The sequence below is a fragment of the Lytechinus pictus genome, chromosome 6 (genome assembly GCF_037042905.1).
Source record: "Lytechinus pictus isolate F3 Inbred chromosome 6, Lp3.0, whole genome shotgun sequence".
NCBI lineage: Eukaryota > Metazoa > Echinodermata > Echinoidea > Temnopleuroida > Toxopneustidae > Lytechinus > Lytechinus pictus.
In genome coordinates, this window is record NC_087250.1 from 12,927,501 (window position 1) to 12,942,368 (window position 14,868).

General features: G+C 35.8%; 1 protein-coding gene across 1 annotated transcript in view; it reads left to right on the top strand.

Annotated features, from left to right (window-relative positions):
* The window catches only part of LOC129263335 (zinc transporter ZIP4-like), a 17,518-nt gene extending 3,324 nt beyond the window's left edge, over positions 1-14,194 (top strand). The window contains exons 2-11 of the mRNA XM_054901246.2: positions 1,580-1,787; positions 2,331-2,551; positions 4,002-4,173; positions 4,754-4,923; positions 7,206-7,358; positions 8,052-8,156; positions 9,075-9,126; positions 10,587-10,739; positions 11,142-11,329; positions 12,645-14,194. Coding sequence (XP_054757221.2) covers positions 1,580-1,787; positions 2,331-2,551; positions 4,002-4,173; positions 4,754-4,923; positions 7,206-7,358; positions 8,052-8,156; positions 9,075-9,126; positions 10,587-10,739; positions 11,142-11,329; positions 12,645-12,779 — 1,557 coding nt within the window. The 3' untranslated portion in view covers positions 12,780-14,194. The remainder of the gene's footprint in view (positions 1-1,579; positions 1,788-2,330; positions 2,552-4,001; positions 4,174-4,753; positions 4,924-7,205; positions 7,359-8,051; positions 8,157-9,074; positions 9,127-10,586; positions 10,740-11,141; positions 11,330-12,644) is intronic.
* The last annotated feature ends 674 nt before the right edge of the window (positions 14,195-14,868 follow it).

Sequence of the window (14,868 nt, forward strand, 5' to 3'; positions counted from 1 at the left end):
ACAAACTTATTATGTTAGAGTCGTATAATACATACCCACTACCGCTCATGATAAACCATTTTCTATTCTCCTAAGAAACAAAAAAATATTATAAAATATTTCGGACATTTCATTGATTTAAAAATGTCATTATACGTTTCAAGAGAATATCGAAAGTACAGTGGCGGATCGGGGGGGGGGGGGGGACAAAATTGTATCGACCTGGTAGTGCCATCCTTTTATTCTTTTTTGCTTGTCAAATTTTTCATGGAAGAAATGACCTCGACTCGGTAGTGAAGACCCCCTTTTTTGCTTATCAAATTTTCCTTGGAAGAAATTACCTAGATTTGCCCTTGCTAAAGTATATTCCCAAATGCAAATGAGGAGACTGATGACGTCATCCACTCACTATTTCTTTTGTATTGTACTATATGGAATATAATATATTCTAATTTTTCCTCATTGTCAAGTGAAACAACGATTAATTCCTCCCTACACATGTGGAATTACCATTGTTTAATACTATTATGGTTCAGTCAGGTATAGGTCCTTTTTGTCAAATCGGTAAAAACAATAAAAAACAAAAGAAATTATTACTTTTTTTATTGTTTGAATTATACAATTCAGTGACATGCATAATTGACAGTCGATGATGTCCTTCACTCACTATTATAGTGCATATCTCTGTTTTGTGAAAAATAAGCGAAACTTTTAAATGTCATATCTTATTTTACTTCCGCATTTTGATGAATTTTCTTTGAGCGCTATGCTTCTTTGATTTTTCTCTATTTTTTCAAATAAACATTTTTCTGGGGTGGACTTGACCTTTAAAGATCATTTTGGAAGCCACAATAACATAAAATCTTGGAAAGACTAAGCAGTCGATTGATACGATGTTGATCAGTTTCAAGCGTAGTGCTTGCTCTGGTGATTTTATTGCGCCCATCAGCGGCATACATCTATGGCATTATCTTATGTCAATGGAGTTTGGATTACTTGCGTTTTGCATGAGAACTGCTAGAATTTTATTTCCTTCTTTTCCAGCTTAAACTTTGGACCGAAAATAGCATAAAATAATTTTCTTTCCATAATCATGTAACCTCGGGCTTAACCATAACTCTGAACCTTAGCCTTCTCATGTGGAATTGCCATTATTTTAATACACCTTGATTTGATGAAGGGTTTCTGTATGTAACACCTGCAAACAATGATATATTGTATAATTAAAACAACAAAATACAAAATAAACAGTGAATGATTGACTTCATCGACTCTCTCACTGGGTTGTGCCTAACTATTTTGGTGAAACTAATCGAAATTTTAAAATGTCATATATTTCTAATTTTACAAATATTTTTGATGAAATTTTTAGTTATGCTTTTGATATTTCTCCTCTCATTCAAATAAACCTTCTGTGTTGGTGTATATGTAATTAACATTTAAGTCTAAAATAACACCCCAACATGGGCCCCATTAATGGCCCCGTGAATGGGCCCCATCTTACGTATCTCTTAATTTAAGACAGGTGCTTAATTGATCTCGGTCCCTAGCTGATCTAACTTGTGTTCGTCCCTTGCTTCTTCCATGAAAAACCTCACAGTGTTTCGATGTCGAATCGGTCTTTACTGCAACAGTCACCGACCACGAGGCCGGAGCGAACGAAAACGAGGTCCACGCCATCGCCGAGCTCGTATTCTCCAGCATCCTCCGGGGGTACTGTGTTGGCGAGGCGACGTTACCGTCGCCCGAGGCCTTCTTGGACACAGTCTTTGACTCATTCGCCGAAGGCGGAGTTATTCCTGAAGAAGGTACCGTAAAAGAGCCAAATATGAATAACAAAGTATAATTCTAAATCGGTCTGAAGAAGAAAAACACTTGGGGAATGTATCGTGAACAGCCCTCATGGATATTGAACAAATATACAAAATAAACAAAGAAAAAATAGACAAATAAAAACAAGTCGTTTCGCTTTGATTGTAATTATCACTTAATTTAGCTGTGTCTTGGAGGCGATTTTTTAACACAGAAATGTTACTTAAGCATTTATCTGCAAGGGGTATGTGCCATATTTTCCATGATATTGTTTGTAGCTTAATTTGTGTAAACAAATAGATAATTCATTTTGGGTTTGTCTTTACCAGTGAAAAGCTGTCATTGGCCTTTCGCTTACAGGATTTATATTATCCAATTTAGAATGTCAGATTTGAAAAAAAAACCTTGATAATTTGTATGTATACAATGTCCCTTGGAAATTGTTGACGATATAACTCTACAAGAAACAGCTATACCAATGAAAATATGTATGTATGTTAAAAGGAATTATAATGTCGTAATGCAATTTTCTTCTCCAGAATTCGAACATTTGCTCTCGGACCTTGGCATTGGAGCTTCCTCGGCCGAACACGATGACCATACCGCCGACGCTGGCCATGACGACCACGCTCACAGGCGGAGACGTCATGCTGATGACATTTCGGTGGCAGCGGTGGGATACATCCATCGTGCGAGGCGGGCGGTCGACGACCACGGCCATGACCACGGGACGCACTCCGATGAGCTCAATGTATCTGCTGTAGGTATCAAGGAATGTAATCATAAAGCAGTATAATATACAAATGACTTCAGGCATGACTGGTGACCCTTTCTTGTGCTAAGTGATGTATCCTTGTTTGATTAATTTAGGATCTAGAACATGTTCCAGTCGAGTGTATAAAGCTGTGCGTAACTTTATGAACAGCTTTACGAATTACCCACCTGGGCACCGCAACACAAAGCTTAGCGTTAAATAGCAAATGTCTCTGATTGGTTCCTGGTCAGTATTTTGAACCAGATGCACGTGTAACATTGATCTTGATTGGTCAGTGCACTTAGCCATTGATTGCTAATCCTTGTGTTACGGAGGACAGGGAGAGGTGTTTTTTAAATTAATTTATCTGAGCTGTACATTCACTTTGTCGCCGATGTATGCGATATGTTGTAACCAAGCTAAGTTTCCAACTGAGCCTTGTTATGTATGTGTGTATCCTATTGTAAAGTTAAACTTGTTGGTACGTATTCTGATAGCAGGTTTAACTTAAACTCAGGTTTAAAGTTGTGGTTTAAGTATGGACAGCCAATTGTTACATAAATCACTAACAGTAGAGATATCATACTTCAGCTCGTTTGGCTCTCAAATCGTTTATAATTGTCTAGGAAGTATAAATAGATGATTTTCTTCACCATCGATGAATCAGGAAAGAGCACAGTAAACATAAGAAACATACAACTTAATACAAATTTTGGTACTTTTGGCTTTCCATACTTAAACCACAACTTTAAACCTGAGTTTAAATTAAACCTGCTATCAGAATACGGGCCGTTAAGTTTTGGTAAACTCACACAAATCAGTTTATTCATTATCATCCCTAGGTCAGGTTCACTTAAACAAGGTTAAGGGTTTACAAAAAACCCAAGAGCTAGGTACTATAAAAGAATGAAGCCCTGAAAAAAAAAATGCGCCCGAAACCATTATTTAGTGCTTCAAAAAGAGTCCCGGAAACACAAGTCAGAAGTTATTCCATATACTATAAGTGTTAAGATCGACTGTCCAGGAGACAATACCTTAGAAGTGTCTTCATATTATTTTTTTCTTCCAGGGTGTTCTTATCTATAGGAACAATTTTATACCACACACAAGAAATGTTACTTCAACTTTATAAACGTTGTTTAAAAGTTTGAACCATGCTTAGTTATTGAAGATATTGATTAAACATCGCTGTTTAACATTTCAAACACTTTTAAAACTGTCTAACAACTACTGTATGCCCTAAACTCTCGGTAGTAATCAGCGTTGTTTTTAAACAGCGTTTTTAGTATTATGTGAGGAAAAAAATATATATGATGCGATTTAGACGCTTTCGCTGTCAGGTGACCTGTAAGGCCTGGTCACGTGGTAATTTTATCTCACCCAATCAAAATACGTTCATCTATCACTATTTCATGGCACTTCTTCAGCTAATGATTTCCTCCTTTTTACGAATCAGACATGCTACACGGGGGAGGAACTCCTAGACATTCACGGAATCGACCACGAAGCTGGTATCACGGAGTCCCAGTATGCAGCCCTGGCCCCATCATTGATCCAACAGATTTTATCGGGTGTTTGCACCGCAGACGTACACGTGGATCCGACCAATTCATACACAGATGCGGAAAGTAAGTGAACTTTATTGGAGGGCGGGGATAACTGACCAACCCGCCACTGAGTGTGTTGAAATAGCTCGTATTGAAATGTACCTCTTGGGAAAACTAGTAATAGTACAATAGCTTATAGTCGTATTTGTATAGAGGAACTAAATTTTGAGAGGAAATGATATAATTATTATTGAGGATATAATTATTGTGGTCTGAATGCATCATTATAATAATTATTATTATTATCATTATTATTGATATTATTATCATTATCATTTTTATTATCATTATTATCATGACTACATGTATCAGATTTATCATCATAATGATTACTTTTATTGTTCTATGTAGGGCAAATATTAATTCAATTCGTTACAGTATGTTAATTTTAATCAACGTTCTAAGTTCTAGGCAAATTAGCCAACTATCCAGCTTAAAATCGTCATATACACTGGTATTTAATTTGACCATGAATTCGATTAATATGACGATATATTTGTCCTTTCCTGATTCTAGAAAGTATTATTATTACGAGGATTCAGAATATTTTTTTTATTTATTTCTTTTTTATATACTTTTTTGTCTTTTTTTTCCTTTCCAGTTTGGGGCTACAGTCACTTAGCAGTACTCATTATCAGTCTCATCGCTGTCCTTGGCGCTCTTTTTCTTCCGTGTATGAGTGGATTCGTGTATGAAGCCATTATTCAGACGATGATGGCGCTTGCCGTTGCTACGCTCACTGGGGATGCAATATTACATCTTATACCACAGGTAAAATAACGGTTCCGTGACTTTTGCTCCGGCGGCAATTGCTCTAATGGAAAATCTGGCACATTTTGCCACACCAAGCCAAATATAAAATATAAGTGGGGACGTCGTGTCCTATTGGTTACGATTCTCGTCTTACAAAAAGAAGAACGTGGGTTCGAATCCCAGCCAAAACGTGTTTTCCTTCAGCAAGAAATTTAGCAACATTGTGCTGCACTCAACCCATGTGAGGTGCATGGGTAAAATTCTTTGCACCAAGCACCTTTTAACAGCTGGAGCTACAGCTGGGCTAATATATAGTGCGCCATTGAAGGCAACTAGATAAATCGGCGCACCATAAATGCTATATGTTATTACTATGATTAAAACTAAAACCCTAATGGCCTAATCTCTATCTTTACATTTTTCTGAACCAAAAACTCTTTTACAATCTTAAGACCGGAGCAAATGTCAGAGGAGCCAAAAAGGTTCTACACGATTTGCTCTCGTAATTTTTTGACCAATTTTAAAGCTGGTTCAATTGTGAACGTACCATTCGTGGGTGAAAATGAAATTGCATGCGCGTGACATTCAGTCATCAACAGTCGGTTCATTTTTAAACGGCTGTTGGGTTACTTCAATTAATACTGACAATAAGGACTACATATAAGGTGTATAATTGAGGCGCGCTTAATCAGGTGTTAAGCTTACAGTCTATAGTAGTTGAGCATAGCAAAGTAAAGTCATTGTAAATTTCATATTCATATAGTCCTGTGTGGAAAGAACACAGTGTCCCCGAGTGTATTCATAGGGTAGAGGGCAATGTGAAATCACATTCACACTGTTAAATATCAACATTTTATCCTATTTTATCATTATTATGCTGTGTGTAACCTGTGCATATGTCCTCAGTTTGAAAATATCTCCACACTGTTAGGCTTGAACATAATGACATTGCGAATCATACCTTCTAATAATCCAATGTGTGAACACAGTGTTAGCACACTGTGGACACTTTCACTATCGAGTTGTCCGTAGTGTATATTTATCTGCACACTGAAATGGTGGGAATTACATCTTTATAAAGTCCACTATGTGCACACAATGTGACCACCCACACTATAGACGTATCCACAGTTAAGTGAGCATATTAATAGTCTGAATCCCTTTGTCACTTAAATCCACTATGAGAATATTTCTTCACACCGTTAAAGTTTAGTATTTCAACAGTGTGAATCGGATCTTCGCATAGTCCACTATGTGAACACTTCATGAACACACTGTTAATACACTGCATGGGCACTATTAACATATGGTGACCACACTACGAACACACCGTAAAGACACTGTAAACACACTGTGAACCCACTGTAAATACAATGTGAACACACTGTAAACTCACTGTAAACACACTGTAAACTCACTGCAAACACACCCTAAACACACTGTGAGCACACTGTGAACACACTGTAAACCCACTGTAAAATCACTGTAAACACACTGTAAACAAACTGAGAACACACTGTAAATACACTGTAAATCCGATGTAAAATCACTGTAAACACACTGTGAACACACTGTTAACACACTGTGAACGCACTGTAAACCCACTGTAAACAAACTGTAAATCCACTGTAAAATCACTGTTAACACACTGTGAACATGTTCACATTGTGAATAAACTGTAAACACACTTAAAACACACTGTAAACACACTGCTACACACTATGAACACACTGTAAGCACACTGTAACCACACTGTGAACACATCCTAAACACATTGTGAGCACACTGTAAACACACTGTGATCACACTGTAAACACACTGTGGACCCACTGTAAACACACTGTAAAACACTGTAAAAACAATGTGAACACACTGTAAATTGACTGTAAACACACTGTAAATCCGCTGTAAAATCACTGTAAACACACTGTGAACACACTGTAAACTCACTGTAAACACACTATGAACACACTGTAAGCACACTGTGAACACACTGTAAGGACACTGTGAACACACTGTAAGCACACTGTGGACACACTGTAAGCACACTGCGAACACACTGTAAACACAGTGTAAACTCACTGTAAACACACCGTGAACACACTGTAAACTCACCGTAAGCACACTGTGAACACACTGTGAACACACTGTAAACACAATGTGAACACATTGCAAACGCACTTTAAAACGTTGTGAACACACTGCCAGCACAATTTAAAACACACTATATTATGAACATGTACTATTTAAATCAAACAATGAAAAGTTCACCATGAATCTCTCTTTCATTTTATTCTCAGGCTGTGGGATTGCATGCCCACGACGCATCCGGCCACGCCCACACCAATCACGGGCCCCTTAATCCTGAACTAGCATATGTCTGGAAATGTCTCGTGGTTGAATTAGCTATCTACTTCTTCTTCTTGGTTGAAAGGGTTTCCAGTTTGGCAAATGTAAGTAGGGGTGGAAAGCCTGCGGGCTACAGTAACTTGTTTTTACCTTTTCCTTTCCAAGGCAACCTTGACTTGTACTGTAGGCATCCTCCTTCCTTTCCTTTTTTGTTCTCATATATTTGCTTTGTGACTTGATGCCTGTTGAAATGCCGGATAAAAAATAATATAGTGATAGCCGTAGAGTCCCTTGATACTCCGCGAGACGGAAAACGGGGGAAAACACCCCACGGAATTTAAAGGGAAGTTCACCCTGACAAGAAGTTTAGGGTAAAATCGCAGAAAAAAAGGGTGAAAGGTAGGTTAATGTTTGAGGAAAATCACTCAAAGATTAAAATAATTATTATAAGTTTATTTATTTATTTATTTATTTATTTATTATTATTATTATTATTATTATTATTATTTTTTTTTAGGGGGGGGGGGGGTTTGTGACGTCATTTGCGAGCAGCTTTTGATGTATTTCCATGTACCGTGAACTAAAACAAAATCAATGAAATGTCATTTCCTAAAAAAAAATTAAAGTTTTTTTTATTGTAACTTGCTACTCTGCTATTATAAGGATACGCTTATCCACATGATACGTGCCTGTGTGACGTCAATAAGCATCACACGCATCTTGGACCCCTTTTAACTTCTTCTCGTAAAACAATTCGTGTTTTCGTTGTTTTTCTCCCCCCCCCCCCCCTCCTGCAGTGCTTCGGACACTCACACTCCGATTGTGAGCCAGCAATAAACATGGAATCCACCAAGAATTCAGCCAAAGGATTAGGCAAAATCTCGGAATCGAAGAGAAACTTGGTAATTAAGAGAACTGTTCAATTCAAATTGTACATTTTTATTTCATTAGGCATTAAGATACAAAATTAAACTGAGTTTAATACACCTCTGTCATCGATATTTAAAATAAACTATTCTTTATTTTAATAGTGCATGTACATGCGTTTTCAAAATTACATAAAAATTGGATGTAAAATAAAAAAAGTTATGACATTTTAAAGTTTTTCTCAATTTCAACTGAGAAAAAGTTATATTCACATCCCGGTCGGTATGCAAATGAGGAGACTGATGAAATCATCCACTCACTATTCATTTTGTATTTCATTACCGTGATTACATAGAATATAAAATATTCTTATTTTCTCAACATCGTTATGTGAAACAAAGTTGTATTCCTCCCAGAACATGTGTAATTATTTTTGTAACATTTTGTGGATCAAACAAGAGGGTCTTCATTGTCAAATCTGTCAAAAATTGAAATATTGTTTTAATTGAAACACTAAGAATCAAAAGAAATGGTGAATGAGGGACATCATTTCGACTCTCTCATTTGCATAGTTTTATTAGTGAGTTGTGTATGTAACTCTTTTGTGAAAAATAAGCGAAAATTCAAAATGTCATTATTTTCTTATTTTTATTTTTATTTTTTCCTTCTTCTTTTCTTCTCTCCCCGTAATCCCTCTGCGCCTCGGAATAGTTTGCTAGATAGATGGCGCATAATAAATGCAGTGTATTATTATTATTATTACATCCGATTTTTGTGAAGTTTTCTGTGTTATGCTTTTTCTATTTTTATTCAACTCAACTTTTTTCTATGGATGGACATATCTTGCTTTTATAAGTTCATTTGTACACTTATGTTTTTATTGTGAATTTCGGAGAATAAATAAATACAAATAAAAACAAAATACAAAAACCTTTATTTTCTTCACCTGTCAGGCAAATTCCGAGAATGGAGAAGTGGACACAAAGGAGTCATATTGCTTTCAAGGTAAATAGGCCTACTGTCTTGAGGTATTGTATGTAGATAGTATGATTTTATATTGTAGTAGTAGGGTTATAAAGTTGAATATTTACATGTAAATATTTCTTACGCCCTCACTAATGACGCACATGTGCAGAGTCAAAACGTTTGCCGTTGGTGGTTGTTAACGGTTGTTAACCCGACACAAATGACTTTGGGTGGTGTTGCAAGAAAATATTTGCTATCAATTATATGTTTCTGCTACAGTTTTACCATTGGTGGATCAAGCTCTACCATGCCTACTGTAAAATACAATCAGGGCCCTGCTAGTGTCTCACAAAGAGCTACGACTGATCCAATCAATCTCAACTGTATGGAAATCCGTCCATACCATATTTCTTTCTCCAGGAAATTTGCACAATCTCCATGGTAAACAAAAGGAATCACACTGAATTTCCAAGAGAATGATATACATCATGTCTAGAAAATATCTTGAACAAACATACATTTCAGATGTTGATGTTCCTGGCTGTCCATAGTTGTGGAAGATCAGATCAATCGCAACTCCTTGTAAGACGGGCCCAGTTAACACTCCGTGTTGCAAGAGTCTAATAAGTAATAAATTCTCCCTATCGCAGATAGCTGTCCGAATCTGGCTGCCCGTGGCGCTCTATTTATATATTGTAATTCTTGACAATAAATTTAGTAAAATTCGAATTAATTGCATGACATGTGATTGATTTGAGGGCCTAACATAATTTTGCAATGAAAGATCGTTTAGTTTCTTAAAAAGCCCATTTGTCAGATGATGTTTAAAAGCTAGGTCAGAGATCTGACATAGAAATTCTTTTTTTCTTTCATTGAATGATCTTATTCAAAATCAAATTCCAATTTCGATTGGAAATATCGGGATCTTAGCAATCCTCTGGTTTATCATACGCCAGAATGCTTATTTATAGGAATAACAAAAGTTAAATGAAATGATTAAGGCTTCCTTGAAATTATATTCATTTCACCATCCTATATTTTATCTTGGTGTAGCTAAAAAAGGAAATAACATGTGGGACCGATGGTTTTTCAGTGATTTTCCGATCTCCATTTCGCTCGTTACTAAAATCATACATTTTCATTGAAAGAAAAACATCGATTAGCAGACATCATTCAAAGTTTTCATATTTTCCCAGGCTCGATTAGAACTTGTGCTATTTTCTGGTCCCATTTATCGTCGTATTTTTATACATGTGTAACTGTTATGTATTTTGTTTCATAACCTGTAAACATGTGAATATTGTTGGTAAATAAATAAATAAAATATAGTCTGTGTATGTTTTGTTTTATTAATTTCCTGTTGTTATCACTGGGCCCCGTTGCATATAACAAACTATTATGATAACTTGGTCATCCAATGGTAACTTTTATGGAATCCTTGATTTTGATTGGCTGATGAGCATTGTTTACCTTTGATTGCCCACTTCGTATCGCTGCAGGTTGCGGCACATTGCCACTCATGATCATCGTTGGGGACGCCCTGCACAACTTCGGAGACGGTCTTGCGATCGGTGCTGCCTTCACCCTCGGCATCCCCGCTGGACTCAGTACGAGTATCGCCGTCTTCTGTCACGAGCTACCGCACGAGCTAGGTAACCTCGGGTCTATTTTGAAGGGAGCTATTACTGAAAGGGCTTTAATAACCTATGAAACCTTGTGGTCCTATTAAACGACTTTTCCATGGGAAAGGCCTACAATTCTGTACATATAGTCGAATTGGGAAAATATTTAAAACCATACTTAATTAGCAAAAATCTCTGGTTTCTACAACACGAAAAATAATAAGATTCTTTTTACATGTTGCGTTATGATTATGTTTTTATATGTTTTCAATGAAAATTTATTTTTCAAAATAGCATAATTTCTCTTGCGGTAATTCGTTTAATATTTCAACATAAAATTAACTACTTCCATTATAATGAACTATATTAGGTTATTCCTAATAGGCCTATTTTGGAGTTGATGCATTTCTTATAATTCCATTTCCCTTCTAGGTGACCTGGCCGTCCTTCTGAATAACGGCATGCGCCTCTTGACAGCAGTGTTTTGGAATTTCATGTCGGCCTGCGTTTGTTTCGCAGGACTGTGGGTCGGCATTCCTCTTGGTCAAACGGAGAATGCGAGGGAATGGATTTTCGCTGCTACCGCTGGCACGTTTCTCTACGTTGGTCTTGTTCACATGGTAGGTTCAGCAAACTTCTGTCAGTATTACATCGAATTAGGTGTGCCACAAGGGACCGTATACGGGTCCAGGTTGTGTGTACCGCAAGGCTGGTAACTAGGTCCGCTATTGCAATAACCCGATATACGCTACAAGAGCTACATTGATTGTGGGAACTTCAAGATCCACACCTACAAACATCTAACAAGCTAATTGTGTCAAATTTTGGACAAATTGTACTGCAAGCTTCCCGTCTGAAAAAAATCCCCACGAGAAATGAACTAGATTGTATGAGGTTGGGTGTTGCTGGGTACGAAACGGTACAAAAACGATTTGACAGTGTCGAGAAGGCAATGATCTCTCTTTCCTTCCCTCCTTCTTATGCATTATCGAGATGGGGGTGGTGAAGCGTGTCTGAGTGGGTGTTTTTTTTTTTCCAAAATAACTTCCTCAAATTATTTTGATTTAATGGTATTGTAAAAAAAAATCTTGTTCAACTTGAGATTTGTCTACAGATTATGAGTGTGTTTGTGCTTTAAAATTGAATTATATTCATAGAGATTTCTAGAGCATGTAGACGATTCTATTCTGCATTACTATTTCCTTTGTGACTAATTATTAGTTTACTTTTGGAATAATCAATTTGAAATGTTTATGTATGAATTCTTTTTCAATTATTCATTAAATTTCATGTCTTCAATCAGTTAACATATCTTTAAGTGATTATACATGTAAAATAATAATATAATAATGTAACAATATAATAACTGAAATAATGACATATATGGTGTGCATGGTGTATATTATTGTGCAGTATAATCTATGTAAATAATGTAAGTGCAGTATATCTATTATATGTAAATAATGTATGTATAATTTGTTATGCCAACAGAATGAATTTTCATTGAGGACAATGAATTAATGAATCTGAATCTAATGATTTCATGCTATTCATTATTTTCGCATGTTATATGTAATGAGGAAGAAATAAACGTGATTAAATAAATATATATCTACTGTAAAATGTATAGCACAAAATCTGTTGATATTTTATTGACATTCATAGACAGTATTGTTTTAATTTGGATATTGATTTTTTTAATGACTAGCCTTTTCTCTGTATTTTTCTTTAACCGCAATGTAACATTTTTTCACGCTTTAATGATAACTAAAGTTCAGGATTTCATAAATATGTTATTTGAACTTTTAATTTGTTTTTACGGACCTTTTCTCTGTTCTCGATTGTTTCTCTTTGTATCATAATTGGTTGAAAATGAAAGAATTCAGGCCTTCATGATCTTAACATCATCGTTTTTTCCTTCTTTATTTTCTTCAGCTCCCTCTACTCCATAGGTACAAGGGACCCAGACAGGGTGCCATATTTGTATTCCAGAATTTGGGCTTCATACTTGGTATGGCCATAATACTGATTATTGCACTCTACGAAGACGCCATCAACGTCGCAATCTAAACATGGCAACCTTGGGGAGGACGCCATCAGCCTCGCAATCTGAACAGGGCAATCTTTGGGTAGATCAAAATATCACAACTACTACTGCTTCGGAATTATCTTCAGCGTTAATGAGGGAAGGATTATCATTCCTTTAAAATTGAATTGTGAATATTAACTGTTGTAATAAGAACTATATCGATGGAGCAGCTAACCTGTTGTCCCATCGGATAAAATAAAATAAAACAATAAACAAGTGATATAAATGTGGCAATGACTTTCCAGGTAATAAAATAGCTTGCCTATAGGACCTACAATGCGCTGCATTCCTGAAATAATAATAATGAATTATTTTTAAAAGTGAATACCTGAATGGCAGTGGCTGTATGGATATGAATTTTGAGTTAATTTCGTGCGTGTTTTGATGTGAATCATGCTGAAATACTCTTAAAAAGGAATGGTCAAAATGGCCAATGTGTTAGACATGTGTCTGACCAAATAATTGTCCAAATTATCGCTAGAGTCTTAACAAATTCGTTTTAATTTGTCCAATATTTTTGGTCTGATACCTATTTCTCAACAAATTGGTTATCTTAATTGATTGGTTATGTATAGATTGAATATGTAAATAGATTAGCCCTGATCATCATACCTTTGAATAATATTGACTTGATATAAATAGTTATTCGAGGATTCGAGAAAAAAAAGTTAGAAATAATTTTGTCTTTACATTGTGTTTTTTTTTTTTGGGGGGGGGTTGGTGATAGTGTGAATTTTAAGTGAAAAGGGAGCCTTTCAACTTCTCTGTGGATTTTTGCTAAAAATTATCAGATTTTTTTTCTCTACAGTATCATCATCTTATGTTGCTTTGCTCCTTTTATAGTAGTTAATATTAAAAACTGAACATTTTTAACTCCTTTATCTAAGGGACAAACATGTGCTGTATAATTGATTCAATTTTGGCGAAATTTTGTTGTTATGAATTACAAAGCCGATTCATCTTTATGCTGCATATTTAGGAATTACTTTCGTATATACAATTTACTTCGTACTGCGTCGAGTTCTGTTTTTCCGATTATTTTAATTTTAACCTTTGTAATGCCCCCACCCACAATGTATCGCGCAGTTTTTAAGGTAGCGCCACAAAATTTTATGACTTTTTTCTTTGAAGTCTCGCACAAGTTTGAGATGAAATTACCGACATATTCGCACAGCGTCGCGACGCCACGTGACTTTTTATGAGAAAATGTCTTGCCGAAAATGGTCCCCTCTTTATGTGCACAAAGTCAAGTGGAGGTTTTTTTCCCATAAAGTGGTGATCATTTTTCATTCTTATTGGTCTGTTTATATAAATGAGGTCACATTTAGTTGAGAAATGATCTTGGGTAATTTTCATTGAGAAAAAAAAAATGCAAAAACAGAGATGACAAAAAAATGCCTACGAAATTAATGAATTATAGAGTCAAAAGGGGCCTAAGCTTTCGATTCTAGCAAAATCTCCGTCGGAGGCAAAATGACCTCCGACGAAAATTGCCTCCGACGGAGATTCTGCTAGGATCGAAAGCTTAGGCCCCTTTTGACTCTCTAATTTACTGCATTGGCTCTCTTTTATTAGAGAAGCAGTTTTCAGCAGCTTCTTTCTGCCATTGAAATTAATGAATCATAGAAAAGTAAAAAATTGGTTTTGGGAAGTTTTGTTGTGAAAACCTATATGCGGAAAACAAATGAAAATCCTTAGGGAAATTTGGTGTTAATTATATGCGGCGAAAATTGTTTCTCACGAATAGATTTGCATATCTCATTCATGATAATTAATGTATTTTCATAGAAATATAAAAGTAAAATCAAACCAAATGGGCATGTCCTTTTGAAATGACTGTTTTTTTTTATTGTTATCATAAATACACATATATATGGTTACTTTGCCATTATGGTTATTACCATGGTAACAGGGTTGACTATCAAGATTTCCATGGTAATTGCCACAAAGGCATTATTTATGCTGCATGCTGTAGCGCGCTTGTGGACTTCTTACGAAGAGGTATGAAACGATATACGGCCCATTAGCAAGTGTAAATATTAATGAAGGTGCCTCAGCAATGGTAATATA